Raw genomic sequence first — 14,727 nt, 5'->3', positions numbered from 1 at the left:
AAAACTTAAAAGTCATTCTATAAGTATAATGTTAGTTTTCGGTGAAGAGCCTTCTGGCATAGATATTAGCTGAGCCACTTTCTTTTAAGTCTATCTATGTAATGAATGAATGAATGAATAACATTTATTTCAGGACAAGTCCCATAGTATGTTAGTAACAAGATGAATACTTAAAATTAGTGTTAGTGCACAACATAAATAAAAATTTAACACAAATAAAAACTCAAAAACCTAATACCTTTTTTTTTAGGTTTAAGATGTTTATTTCTCAAAAGATTACAAGAATAATCACTTCCTGAGAAACACATGTTTACACTAACATAATACTAAGGAGAGGATAATTAATCATTATACAAAAATAATACCTTTAAACAAGCAATTCTTGTTTATTTATTTATTTATATATATATATATATCTATATACTCTGTATACTGCATTTTATAGACATCAGAGTATATATATATATACTCTGATGTCTATAAAATGCAGTGCGGAGTCAGACAGGGAGGGTTAACTTCGCCCACTTTATTCAACATGTACATTAACAGCTTGATTGAGGAGCTCAGCAGCGCAGGTGTCGGATGTTCGGTCGATGGTTGTTTTGTTAACAACATAAGCTACGCAGACGACATGGTGCTGCTGAGTCCCTCAGTCAACGGCCTTCGGATTCTGCTGGATATATGTGAAAGATATGCGGTGGCCCACGGTCTAAAATATAATGTGAAAAAGAGTGAGGTATTACTGTTTAAGTCTGGCACTAAAACATATCCCATTCCGCCAATAATGCTCAGTGGTTCTCCTCTTCAAACAGTAACTAAATTCAAATACTTGGGTCACTGGGTTACTGATACTCTAAAAGACGATGTTGATATAGAAAGGGAGCGCAGAGCACTGTCGGTAAGGTGTAATATGCTGTCTCGCAGGTTTGCGCGTTGTTCGACAGAGGTAAAAATAACCTTGTTCAAAACGTATTGTCAAACCTTATACACGTGCAACCTGTGGAGTCACTACACCAAAAAAGCCTACAGTGCTTTGCGCGTCCAATACAATAACGCCTTCAGGGGGTTGTTGGGGCTGCCCTGGCGCTGCAGCGCGTCAGGAATGTTCGCCGCGTGGAGAACCGATGGTTTCCAAGCCGTGCTGCGCAAGCGGGTGGCGTCCCTGGGCGAGCGAGTGCGGGGCAGCGCCAACACTCTCCTGAAGGTGATAGCCGAGAGGATGGACAGCCCTATCCTCGCTCACTGGATGTCCTTGCATGTTAATTGTAATTATAATTATACTTTTTACTAACACACCTATCTTAATTTTACTAACATAATATGGATGTATTTGTATCCGAAATAAATGCTTTCATTTCATTTCATATATTTTGGGGATCTCGGAAACGGCTAATGGGGGTTTTTGGGGTCGGAAAATCGATCTAGCTAGGTCTTATCTCTGGAAAAACGTGCATTTTTGAGTTTTTATGTTTTTCGAGCAAAGCTCGGTCTCCCAGATATTATGTTTTAATTTGTGCTCAAAACACCAACAGTCCCCTAAGGGCATTTGTCGACAGAGTAGACTGCCCACTGATGAGGCATTGGAATCAATTGCAGGAACCCAAGGCATCATCAAAATAAATAGTATTAAGTAGTTTTAGGTATTTATTCTTTTACATATTGTACACTAACATAGATATAGGTAGTTAAATTATATATTTGTACTAACACTATGGGTTCTATGCCTGAAATAAATGATTTCAATTTCAATTATCAATTTCAAAAACACGAAAGTTATAAATGTTTGTACAGGTTTAAGATTAACCTTAACCAGCAAGCAACAACAAATATTATTCTTGGCTTGTATGGGAATTGGGAAGATTTATAATATTTATTAACTTACTTGCTTCGGTCTGTAACCGGGTCTGCGTTGAATGACGAAACTACCCGGTAAAACATCTACTCTAATTTATATGTAACTAGCTTTTGCCCGCGACTTCGTCTGCGTGGAATTAGTTCCAGCATTTAAAGTATAGCGCCTGGATAAAATCTAATAGCAATAATTTTGAGAATAATGCTTTATTGCTTACACCAATTAACAGGCAATTCATTTATATTCTCACTTCCACACCCTCTTTATGGATGACTTCCGACATAAAAACTATCATATGTCCTTCCCCGGGGCCTCAAACTGTCTCTATGTCAAATTTCAAGTAAATCATGCATCAGCGCCGGGGCTACACCGCGCGAGCGGGACAGTTCCTATCAATAAAGTTTATTATGCAGTTGTTGTTAAGTCCCCGTACAAAATTTCACCCCTTTAAGGGATGAATTCTGGGATAAAAACTATCCTATGTCCTTCCTCAGGACTCAAACAATCTCTATGCCAATTTTCATCTAAATCGGTTCAGCGGTTTAAGTGTGAAGAGGTAACATACAGACAGATAGACTTCCTTTTATAATATTAGTATAGATGGATATGTATGTATTACAATTTCTAGCCATGAAACCTAGTGCCAGACATACATATGTTAATTGCATGTTCATGAATTTCATGATAAAATTTTATGATATTTCAAAATATATAGATTCGATTGTATGCTAGCGGCAAGTTTTGGGTGACATTTTAATGTAAGCAATTTAAAAAAATTGCCATATTGAATAGAACTTTATTTTTATATTATGTTATTAGCGTAGGTATATTTTACTCATGAAGTTTTGCAACTGCCCAAACTATCACGTATTTGCCACCATTGTTGTATACAAATACGCCTACACCCATTCACCCATTACAATAGGGACAGATAACATATTTATTGCCCACATATTTAGAAACTTATCTGTACAGAATAAGAATCAAAATCAAATGCTTGGGCTTGCCCATACAAACAGTCCCTTACAATGGATGCGTCACTGATTAGGTAAACATCAAAGTTTATTGCCGACAGACAGACAAATTGATCGCTGTGGTGTCTGCGAAGCTAGCTTAGCATCTCACTATTTTATAGTTATGTTATAGTTAGCATCCCCAATAGCTCCATATTTCTAGCTGTTTTAGGGTTCCGTAGTCTACTAGGAAGTTAGGAACCCTTATAGTTTCGCCATGTCCAGACGCCCGTTTGTCTGTCTGTCTGTCCGAGGCTTTGCTCCGTGATCGTTTGTGCTAGAAACATACAAATCGTTTACGCGCTTCCCTATCACTCTTCCATATTAGTGCGTTTCGTTCGCTACGGCGCGTAAACGATTGGCACGTTGGCCACGCACCCTGATGGCTCCTCTACACGATGGGCCAACGCCGGCCACTCCAAGGGACGCAGCCATGCGGTAGAAGGAGATAGCAATATCACTTGCTCCCTCTAACGCATAAATGCGTCCCTTGGAGTGACCGGCGTTGGCCCATCGTGTAGAGGAGCCATGACATCTCGATTTTTTTCTTGTCGTTGGGCGTTTGCTCATGTACGAAATACGAATGTGTTCTTGGCCAGGCCCCCTGTACTCGTGTTAATTAGAAATATTAACAAAATTTAAATTTTAGGAAACCTGAACTGTTATTTACTAAATTGTATTGCTTGAAAGTCTTGAAACATATAATTTTAGCACAAATTTTAGTAAAATTGCAGCTATGTGTATCTCGGTGCTCTTTGTCAATGTATCTTTTATAATGCTCGGTCTGGCTAGTCTACTCAGTACGTCAATACTGCAACAAAGACTGGCAAATGCGTCACTGATAACTTCCTTTGGCTACGTACTGGCTGTGCCCGGGGCTTCGCCTGCGTGGAGATGGATATTCTTTACTGTATCATTTACCCTCTATGTACGGGGTAATTCACTTGCCACCAATTATATGGTAACGTACAGCACCATTAGCCGTTTTCAGCTGTAAAACTGAGGGGAACGATTTTTTCATAGATTTTACACATCTTAGGCCCACTTGCACCATTCCACTAACCTGGGGTTAACCGATTAAACCGTTAACAAAGTGTCAAATTGTACTGGTGACCATGGTAACTCCAGATTTAACCGGTTAACCCCGGGTTACTGTAATGGTGCAATGGGCCTTATACAATTAATAAATCTTTGGTACCATAAGTATTATGTAACTATTTAGCACAGAAGCGAATTAATCCGATTTAACGACCAACATAAAGGCGACGTCTCCGGATCAATTACATAGTAATATATCAAAGAAATTGGAGAACCAGATGGCATCATCAATCAGCATTGTAATCTAAGCTCTTTCATGAACTGTGGATGAATTGTGAACCTTGTGACTATAAGTTTAAGGTCTAATCCACTTGTACAGATGTGATATAAAAATTGCGGAAATAAGGACAGTCAGACATTGGTGAATGATTTGCGAACACTATTTCATTGTGAGGGACTCAGAAATTTTGGTTGCCAGAAAAAGGTACGTAAGTACCTACAAAGATACCTACTGTAATGAAACTGTACTGTACTGTGCGTTTCTCCAGAAACTTCCTGCCTCGCACAGCTAAACTGTGGAATGAACGTTTGCGGTATTTCCTTACGATACGACCTTCAAGAAAAGAGCGTACTCCCATCTTAAAGGCCGGCAACGCACTTTCCCCTCTGGTGTTGCGGGTATCTATGGACGACGGTAATCGCTTACCATCAGGCGATTCGTCTTCTCGTTTGGCTCCTATATCATAAAATAAAATGAATTCAATTAATTTATTCACTGAAAACAACAAAGTCGAAAGGTTGACTTTGTAGTCTTCAGTAAAAAGACGAAAACGAAGAGATCCCTTATAGGGATAAGTTCGCCTTTGTACGTTGTATACTTTCCATTTAATTGTACCTTAACCTGTCTTATGTACAATAAAGTGTTTACATACATACAACACAATGGTGTGGTGGTGTTAATACAACTTCACAAAAATATATTCAGAATCCCTGATTTTGTCATCTTCTAGAATCTACCTAATGCTCAATGCTTTTTTGAGCTCTTCTATAATAGTTATTCTAGTTCGTTGCATGAGCGTCATAACTATAACAATAACCTATAATTATCCATGCAGTATCTAATAAACGTACATCTGTAGTTGTTAACATTACACTATGATAAGCGGTTGCATAGAATCTATATTTAGAATAAAGACGCATTGCACGCAAGGTCTAGACGTTACAGCCTACCTAACTTTCAGGGTTAAAGTCGTCGCATTGTTAAAGCGGTTAGCAATTGAAACTAATGAGACAGGGTGTTTTCTTGCGACCGACAACGTATCAAACACTCGTTTCTGTTTCTGAAAGTCTTATGTTGTTGAGCATTAGACTTTCCGGTCGGTGCTACGTCTATTGTCAAGTAGCAGTACTGATAATTCCGCTACTCGATGCTAGATGTCGACACTGAAAGTGACAGTATTTTTAGTACCAAAACTGATGTATGGAGTGAGCACTCTTGTGTCTCTTGTCTTACTATAGTTCTCTATATGCTCATACTAAAATAGTACATTACGATACAAGTGCGAAAAGTAGGAAACTCGCACGTGTATTGTACAACGCTTTACCCTGGCCCTTTAAATTTTCGACATAGGCACGTATTGTGGTAATTACCGCACTAGGGCTTGTACGGTAATTACCACAATACGTACCTATGTCGAAAATTTAACGGACCATATGTAAAACGTTGTACAATACACGTGCGAAAAGGCAATTCGCAACGAGTGGCGATAAATTGAGACACGACTGAAGGGAGTGTTTGAAATCGACACGAGTTGCTACTTTACACACTTGTATCGTAACACTCAGAGAAAACTATTGCGAAAATAACAAAAAAACGTTGCTAAATAGGAGCCGACAGAGTAAATTTGCGGGCGCAGCAAACTTAATTTTGCGATAAAATATTGCGTAAATGACAAAGCGGAAGCGTTAACTTTGTCAAAAAGCACATAGCGAATTTCACAAAGTCAAGTTTTTCACAATTTTACTCTGTCGGCTCCTATTTCGCAATTTCAACTTTGTGAAAAATCATATAGCTAATTTCACAAAGTCACATTTTCGCAATTTTACTCTGTCGGCTCCTATTTCGCAATTTTAACTTTGTGAATATTCAGCAATGTCGACATTGTGAAATAACGTTGACAATAAGACATAGTAAAAGTGGTGGTTTATAACATTGCTAATTTAGCAAATCTTTACATTGCAATATGAACATTGTTAATCTAACAAATTTAGTTTTTAACAATTTTTCTTTGATGCCTATTCTGTACATAGCTATCTTAGCAATTTTTATTTTGTGGTTTTATCAAGTGAACTTCGTTATATACACAACATTGAAGTTGTAGTTTCAGCAAAGTTAAAAGACAGAATAGAGAAGACAGCAATGTTGACATTGCTAGCCCAGCAGAGTAATATTGAGGGGATAACAATGCTGACGTTGTTAGCTCCGCAGTATAATATTGCGGCGATAGCAATGCTGACGTTGCTAGCTCCGCAGTGGAATATTGCGGGGATAGCAATGTTGACGTTGCTAGCTCCGCAGTGTAATATTGCGGGGATAGCAATGTTGACGTTGCTAGCTCCGCAGTGTAATATCGTGAAGATAGCAATGCCGACGTTGCTAGCTCCGCAGTGTAATATTGCGGCTATAGCAATGTTGACATTGCTAGCTCCGCAGTGTAATATTGCGGGGATAGCAATGTTGACGTTGCTAGCTTCGCAGTGTAATATTGTGGCTATAGTAATGTTGACGTTGCTAGCTCCGCAGTGTAATATTGCGGGGATAGCAATGTTGACGTTGCTAGCTCCGCAGTGTAATATTGCGGCTATAGCAATGTTGACGTTGCTAGCTCCGCAGTGTAATATTGCCGGGATAGCAATGTTGACGTTGCTAGCTCCGCAGTGTAATATTGCGGGGATAGCAATGTTAACATTGCTAGCTCCGCAGTGTAATATTGCGGGGATAGCAATGTTGACGTTGCTAGCTCCGCAGTGTAATATTGCGGGGATAGCAATGTTAACATTGCTAGCTCCGCAGTGTAATATTGCGGGGATAGCAATGTTGACGTTGCTAGCTCCGCAGTGTAATATTGCGGGGATAGCAATGTTGACATTGCTAGCCCCGCAGTGTAATATTGCGGGGATAGCAATGCTGACGTTGCTAGCTCCGCAGTGTAATATTGCGGGGATAGCAATACTGACGTTGCTAGCTCCGCAGTGGAATATTGCGGGGATAGCAATGCTGACGTTGCTAGCTCCGCACGTTCAACATTGCAGAACTAGCAATGCCAAAAGTCTTGAACGACAATAGCTACCTGAAAAAATACAACAATATTAATTATAAAACTAACTTTTATTAATCAAAAACTTACATGTCCATAAGAATAGAAAAAAGTGTTGCCCACTAAAATACAAATAATTTAAATAATAATGGGTAACTATATTTAACATAAGAGTGTCCAATGCAAAAACTATTTACTAATATGTATATCAAATTCAAACACTCGGTGTTTCGAAACCGGGAATTAAACCCGATAAATGAAAAAAAAAAAGACCTGCAAATTTTACTGTACCAATCGTAAGTGTAAGGCCTGAGTGGACGCTCGAAGCGGAGCGTTCGGCGGGGCGTGCAGCGTGGCGTCGGGCTCACAAGTGATTTGAGCAGCGTGCACTAAGGCCGCTCCTATACGTTTGCATTTGTTTAACATGCACGCCGCACGCCCCGCCCCGCTGCACGCTCAACTCGAACATCCACTCAGGCCTTACACTAAGGCTTAATTACTATGTTATTTCGAAGAGTCGTTTGATTAAAGGGGCCCACTGATTAACAGTCCGCCGGACGGTATCGGCCTGTCAGTTGTTCGGAACTGTCAAAATTTTGTTCTAACTGACAGGCCAATACCGTCCGGCGGACTGTTAATCAGTGGGCCTTTCGATCGGTACATCAAAATTGAAGGTTTTTTTTTTTACATTTAGCGGTATAGGAACAATTAAGCTATGTCAGCTATGATCTGACTAGCCAAAACCCATATCCGTAGGAACGGATCAACGGAACGCCATCAGTCCCGCCTACCAACCATTGTACAATTAACTGGTTATTGCAATAATATAAAACTGATTATTGTTCAACACTAAAATAGGTCCCCTAGCCACTATACAGAAGTACCTACCGTCATATGTACTGCTAATGCGGGTTTGATTCCCGGATCAGACAGGCGATTTCTTTAATTTCTTTGAATGCAGTTCGTATTGTTTTAAAATAAAAATAGAAATGAAGCTACCTTTACTTCCACTTGTCAAATATTTGGTGGCAACTCGCCAAATATATCGGAACAAAACCTTATTCCCATGGCAACAAAGGTGTGTTGCGACATATTTGGCGACTTTGGCTGTCTATTTGAAGCTGGCTGTACCTACTAATTTAAAGTTAAACGGATGCGAGTGGATTAGAAGTATGACCCAAAAACAGTACCCAAGCGATAAGCAGGTAAATTGATTAGACTTAATTCCAAAAAGCAAAAACAAGGAAAACAAGCCTCCAAACAAGCCACCGCGAGCTCGCAAAGTCGCCATAGCTTCCACAATGGCACTGACACTAACGCAGGAGCCTCTGAAAGGTGCAAAACTACCCCGATAACAGTACCCGAGGGACAAGCAGGTAAATAGATTAGACTTAAGCCCTTGCTACACGGTCGCCGACAAGCCTACTAACCGTCTGACCTTGGTCTGACCTTGGTCAGTTTTGGTCAAATTTTGTTGGAAACAACTGTCTACACGGTCCGGGACGGACTAAGGCCGCGTGGTCTGGGGGCTTGTCGGCGACTGTGTAGCAAGGGCTTTAATTCCAAAAAGCAAAAACAAGGAAAACAAGCCTCTTAACAAGCCACCGCGAGCTCGTAACGTCGCCATAGTCTCTATAATGGCACTGACACTAACGCAAGAGCCTCTGAAAGGTGCAAAACTACCCCGATAACAGTACCCGAGGGACAAGCAGGTAAATTGATTAGACTTAATTCCAAAAAGCAAAAACAAGGAAAACAAGCCTCCTAACAAGCCACCGCGAGCTCGCAACGTCGCCATAGCTTCCACAATGGCACTGACACTAACGCAGGAGCCTCTGAAAGGTGCAAAACTAGCCCGATAACAGTACCCGAGGGACAAGCAGGTAAATTGATTAGACTTAATTCCAAAAAGCAAAAACAAGGAAGACAAGCCTCCAAACATAACCCACGTCATCAAGCCGGTGTTCAACATCTGTGGGCTGGAGAACGGGAAGCGGCTCAAAGGGCCGTCAGAGGCGTCCCTGAGAAGCCGAACACCGACTTAATAAATGCCCTGGAGAAACTGGGACACTCCGTGGAATATGCGAAGCAAATCAATGCGAGAGCGGGACGCCCGGGCTGCATCTACTTCTTGCAGCTTCTTGCGCGGGGGCATCTACTGGGTGACGGAGGATCTCCACATGAGAAGAGTGAAAGTGGAGACGTGGCGCAGAAAGAAGGGGCCCGCGCAATGTCACCTCTGCCAGGGCTTCGGTCATTCCTCACACGGCTGCCATCGAGAAATAGCCTGGTACTACACTCGGGTACTGATGTTATTGGGTCAGTTTGCACCTATCTGTATATTGGAAATATAAATATAATTAACTACATAACCTACATGCATTAAGCTGTTTCCTTAAGTTTTCACTTTGAATAAGTAGGTACAGTCAACTTCAAATAGACAGCCAAAGTCGCCAAATATGTCGCAACACACCTTTGTTGCCATGGGAATAAGGTTGAGTTCCGATATGTTTGGCGAGTTGTCACTAAATACTAATAATAGAAGTAAAAATAGCTTCACTTTTATTTAAAAACAATACGAACTGCATTCAAAGAATTTGAAATTAAATTGCCTGGCTGATCCGGGAATCGAATCCGCTAAATGTGAAAAATAATACTTAGCATAACATTTTGTACACGTCTATTAACTATTAACTAAAAATAGTGGCCATAAAACAAACTTACAATGTATCTTACATCATAACATAACATAACATATTATATTAAACTAATTACTGTATTACCAAGACTTCTTTACCTGACTACGTCAATCTACCTTTAAGCTAGATTGAAGATTTAAACAAGATACAAATATGGGTCGACAACTAAGAAAACACTCAAAATCTGATACGTTTTATAAAACATGCCTCTATGTATTATAATTAAAAGTCGCCTTGCAGGCGTAGCACACGATTGGCGCGACAGTATCTCGCGGCGAGATAGGCTACCCGTCTTTTTCTTACCGCCTTCCGTTCACAGAAGTGGCTTTGAATGTCCGATGTAGATGGCACCAAGCTTAAAAACGCCTTGCTCACTTCCAATCTAGAAGGATTCCACGGTCTTCTGGTTCCCTTTACGGGAACAGTGTGTATTTGCTTCAGTAATAGAGGAACGGATAGAAAAGTAGCTATGTTTGCCTGTTCCTCTCCCGCTGCAAAAATAATTAATACTTACTTTAGTAATAGTTAACAGTTACTTAAAGTTTCTATTGAGTAAAATTTGTCATCTCCTCTATCTACAGTACTGCACTTCCAGCTGGCGTTAAAAAAATCCACCCCGTATAATAGTTATTTACGATACAAGTGCGGAAAAGAGGAACTCGTGTCGATTACCCTTCGGTCGAGTTTTAATTTATCGCTACTCGTTTCGAATTACCTATTCGCACGTGTGTCGCACAACGTTTTACAGTACATATATGGCCCTTTAAACTTTTGACATACGCACGAAAAGTGCTATTTTACGCACTAGTGCGGGAAAATAGGGAATAGGGATGGGTGGGATGTACGGTAATTATTTACAGTACATATGGTCCTAATTTCCCGCACTAGTGCGTAAAATAGCACTTTTCGTGTGTATGTCAAAAGTATAAAGGGCCATATGTACTGTAAAACGTTGTACGATACACGTGCGAATAGTATCGTAAATAACTATTTACAGTACATATGGTCCTATTTTCCCGCACTAGTGCGTAAAATAGCACTTTTCGTGCCTATGTCAAAAAGTTTAAAGGGCCATATGTACTGTAAAACGTTGTAAGATACACGTGCGAATAGGTAATTCGCAACTCGTGTCGATTTAAAACACTCCCTTCGGTCGTGTTTTAATTTATCGCCACTCGTTTCGAATTTCCTCTTCTCCGCACTTGTATCGTAAATAACTGTTTACAGTACATAAGGTCCTATTTTCCCGCACTAGTGCGTAAAATAGCACTTTTCGTGCCTATGTCAAAAAGTTTAAAGGGCCATATGTACTGTAAAACGTTGTAAGATACACATGCGAATAGGTAATTCGCAACTCGTGTCGATTTAAAACACTCCCTTCGGTCGTGTTTTAATTTATCGCCACTCGTTTCGAATTTCCTCTTTTCCGCACTTGTATCGTAAATAACTGTTTACAGTACATAAGGTCCTATTTTCCCGCACTAGTGCGTAAAATAGCACTTTTCGTGCCTATGTCAAAAAGTTTAAAGGGCCATATGTACTGTAAAACGTTGTAAGATACACGTGCGAATAGGTAATTCGCAACTCGTGTCGATTTAAAACACTCCCTACGGTCGTGTTTTAATTTATCGCCACTCGTTACGAATTTCCTCTTTTCCGCACTTGTATCGTAAATAACTATTTACAGTACATATGGTCCTATTTTCCCGCACTAGTGCGTAAAATAGCACTTTTCGTGCCTATGTCAAAAATTTAAAGGGCCATATGCACTGTAAAACGTACGATACACGTGCGAATAGGTAATTCGCAACTCGTGTCAATTTAAAATACTCCCTTCGGTAGTGTTTTAATTTATCGCCCCTCGGTTCTAATTTCCTCTTTTCCGCACTTGTATCGCAAATAACTATTTCATCACACTTGCTCAAAAAGATCAAAATATCATGATGAACATAAAATGACACAGTAATGGGAACCATAATAGTAATGTTTAATCTAGTTTATTTTGATCGTATAATAAAATTGCATGACACCTTTATTACTGAAAAATTTTACTTTTTAGGGTTCCGTACCCAAAGGGTAAAACGGGACCCTATTACTAAGACTTCGCTGTCCGTCCGTCCGTCCGAGAGAGACAATAAAAAGACAATATAGAGGCAATAAAGACACTGATTACGGATATTTAATTGAGAATAAAACGATAATATAACTTACAAGTTGCAAGATCCAAAACAGTTTGAATGGACTGTCAGCGCGTGTTAGCTGTTGAGCCTTCTCATCTAGTAGTGATAGCAGGCGACCTTTCACTACCGGGAAATTTTCTTCGAACTTTCCTTCTATATCAGGGTATATTTTGTCAAAGTCACTGGCCAGCTGAAAGTAAACAAAAATCAAACATTTGTTCTTTAAGTAGAGCTTATAACAGCTCTTTCACAAAACCAAGAATGTTGCAAGTCATCAATCATCATTCATAATCATACAACGAGAAATGTTGCTAATGTATATATGAGTACCTATTTAAAATGAAAATCAATAACCCGACTGCATAATAATATACCCTAATAGCTGTACCCGCTACTCCACTCGCCACAGGCCACAGGTAGACACACTTTCGCATTTATAATATTAGTATGACCGACTCCGACCTGTCCGACTCCGATTTGATTTATTTTGATATGTTATAGAGTACTCTAAAATAACGGACACGTATTTTTTTTTAGCTGCCCAAACTCAACCTGTTAGGAGAAAATGGCCTTCAAAGTACTGAAAATTTACCAAATCTTCTAATTTCTGAGAAGAGATTTGAAAAAAAAATTGATAATTAATTACTATAAATATATATATAATAAATATATGTTTATATAAAAAATGAGTTTGTGGTGAAATGACAAAACAAGTCCCCATTCTTTATTCATGTTCTCCAACATATAACGAAACGAGTATAGATAAATATTATTATAATTACCACTAATTCAGTTGATGTTGTAGCAACAGAGGATGAACTAGATTTTTGGCTACTTGATGGAATCCCAAAGGAGTCTTGCTTTTTGATTGGAGCTATAACTTGCTGTACATCTACATTCCTCTGATCATTTTCAACTCCTCTCTATAAAGAAAAAATAAAGTTAGGAGTGATTAATTTAACCATAATACCCATTAGCATAATTTTATTTATTTATTTTATTTATCATATAAGTAACACAGCATTACAGTAAAACCAAGGCACTGTGAAACTAAATAAAGAATAACAGAAAATACTAGGAGACAAAGAAAAACAAGATAATATTATGTTGACACATGGACGAGCAAAGATAAAGTAGTACTTATATGCAACTTTGCATATGATTATGTATTAAAACACTTGTGTCAATATTACATCATACGCTTCCGGTGTAGCTCGGCCTTAAAACTAAGGTCATGTAAAGTATAATCAATAAAATTGACTGAAAGTAATGAAAACATCTAAATTTTGAATCAAGTAGGTATATGAAAAAAATATAGCTGCTCACGCGTTCTCTCTCACGATCTAACGCCATGCGCAGTTTTCCTTTCTGAACTATTGCTGGGACCAATGTCGACAGTTCATGGTCATTTGCTTTTAACAAAAAATCAAGATCCGCGCCCTGATCTATAAGCATAGAAATAATAATAAGTACTACATAAATGTACACATTCAACCAACTGCACTTACTCAATCCACTCATTTAAATTCTGCAGTCGTGTAAAAAAAATAAAAAACATTACAATCCAAAATACCTAAAAATAATTATTTTTAATAAAATTAAACCACTATTCACTGCTTGCTTAGTACAATAATACATTTTTAACCAAAACAACACCGACGCTAAGACCGACGCCATTTTATAGACGCCATAAGTATTGACCGCCGAAGACAATCCATTTTCTTACGACTTCTAATAGTTTATTTGGATGAAACAAATATCGATTACGAACGACAAAGTCACTTATTGCATTAACTAGTAACTAGTTAGAACTTAGAATATAAATTATAACTTACCATTTAGCGATCCATAAAGGTGTATCAAATCACAGTTGAGCAGAAACACACTTAAGTCGTCCATCCTTTATATTAATAATTAAAAATGTTTTTCACTATAGATCTTTAACAGTCTTTAACTTTAAAGAAACAATTTATATTTTTAACACAATATGAAACGTGAACGGGATTTGTGGTTTGCGATTTGTCACGCATCCTATCCGTACGAATGTTGCCAGCGAAATGAACGAGTCTTTCGTCAATTTTGCAAAGGACTAAGTCAACATCACTATTTTAACAAAGTTTACATTGTGTCTCTAGCTATGCTTATTATTATTTCGCAATGTAAAAGTTGTGAAATTATCAAGTTGAGAATTTTTTTCCTTGTGAATTCCGCAATTCTAACATAACATACCTTTCTTAGAATTCCGTTTTTAGGGTAAAGGCATTAGTAAGTAGGTACAAGTACCAATAAAAACAATTATAGATGGTCAAGCTGATTTTGTCAGTAGAAAAAGGCGCGAAATTCAAATTTTCTATGGGACGATATCCCTTCGCGCTTACATTTTTCAAATTTGAAAAGCGGCCAAGTGCGAGTCGGACTCGCTCATGAAGGGTTCCGTATTTAGGCGATTTATGACGTATAAAAAAAACTACTTACTAGATCTCGTTCAAACCAATTTTCGGTGGAAGTTTACATGGTAATGTACATCATATATTTTTTTTAGTTTTATCATTCTCTTATTTTAGAAGTTACAGGGGGGGGGACACACATTTTACCACTTTGGAAGTGTCTCTCACGCAAACTATTCAG

The 14,727-nt window shown here is 38.7% G+C and overlaps 2 protein-coding genes across 2 annotated transcripts in view; both read left to right on the top strand.

Annotated features, from left to right (window-relative positions):
• The window catches only part of LOC134660012 (nuclease SbcCD subunit C), a 68,788-nt gene that overhangs the window by 1,150 nt on the left and 52,911 nt on the right, over positions 1 to 14,727 (top strand). The gene's annotated exons all lie outside the window — the stretch shown is intronic.
• Positions 536 to 1,291, top strand: LOC134660013 (uncharacterized). Its single transcript, XM_063515711.1, has one exon. The coding sequence runs from the start codon at positions 536 to 538 to the stop codon at positions 1,289 to 1,291; it is 756 nt and encodes a 251-aa protein (XP_063371781.1).

This window comes from Cydia amplana, chromosome 26 (assembly GCF_948474715.1).
Source record: "Cydia amplana chromosome 26, ilCydAmpl1.1, whole genome shotgun sequence".
Taxonomy (NCBI): domain Eukaryota; kingdom Metazoa; phylum Arthropoda; class Insecta; order Lepidoptera; family Tortricidae; genus Cydia; species Cydia amplana.
This window is presented reverse-complemented; position numbering and strand designations above follow the sequence as displayed.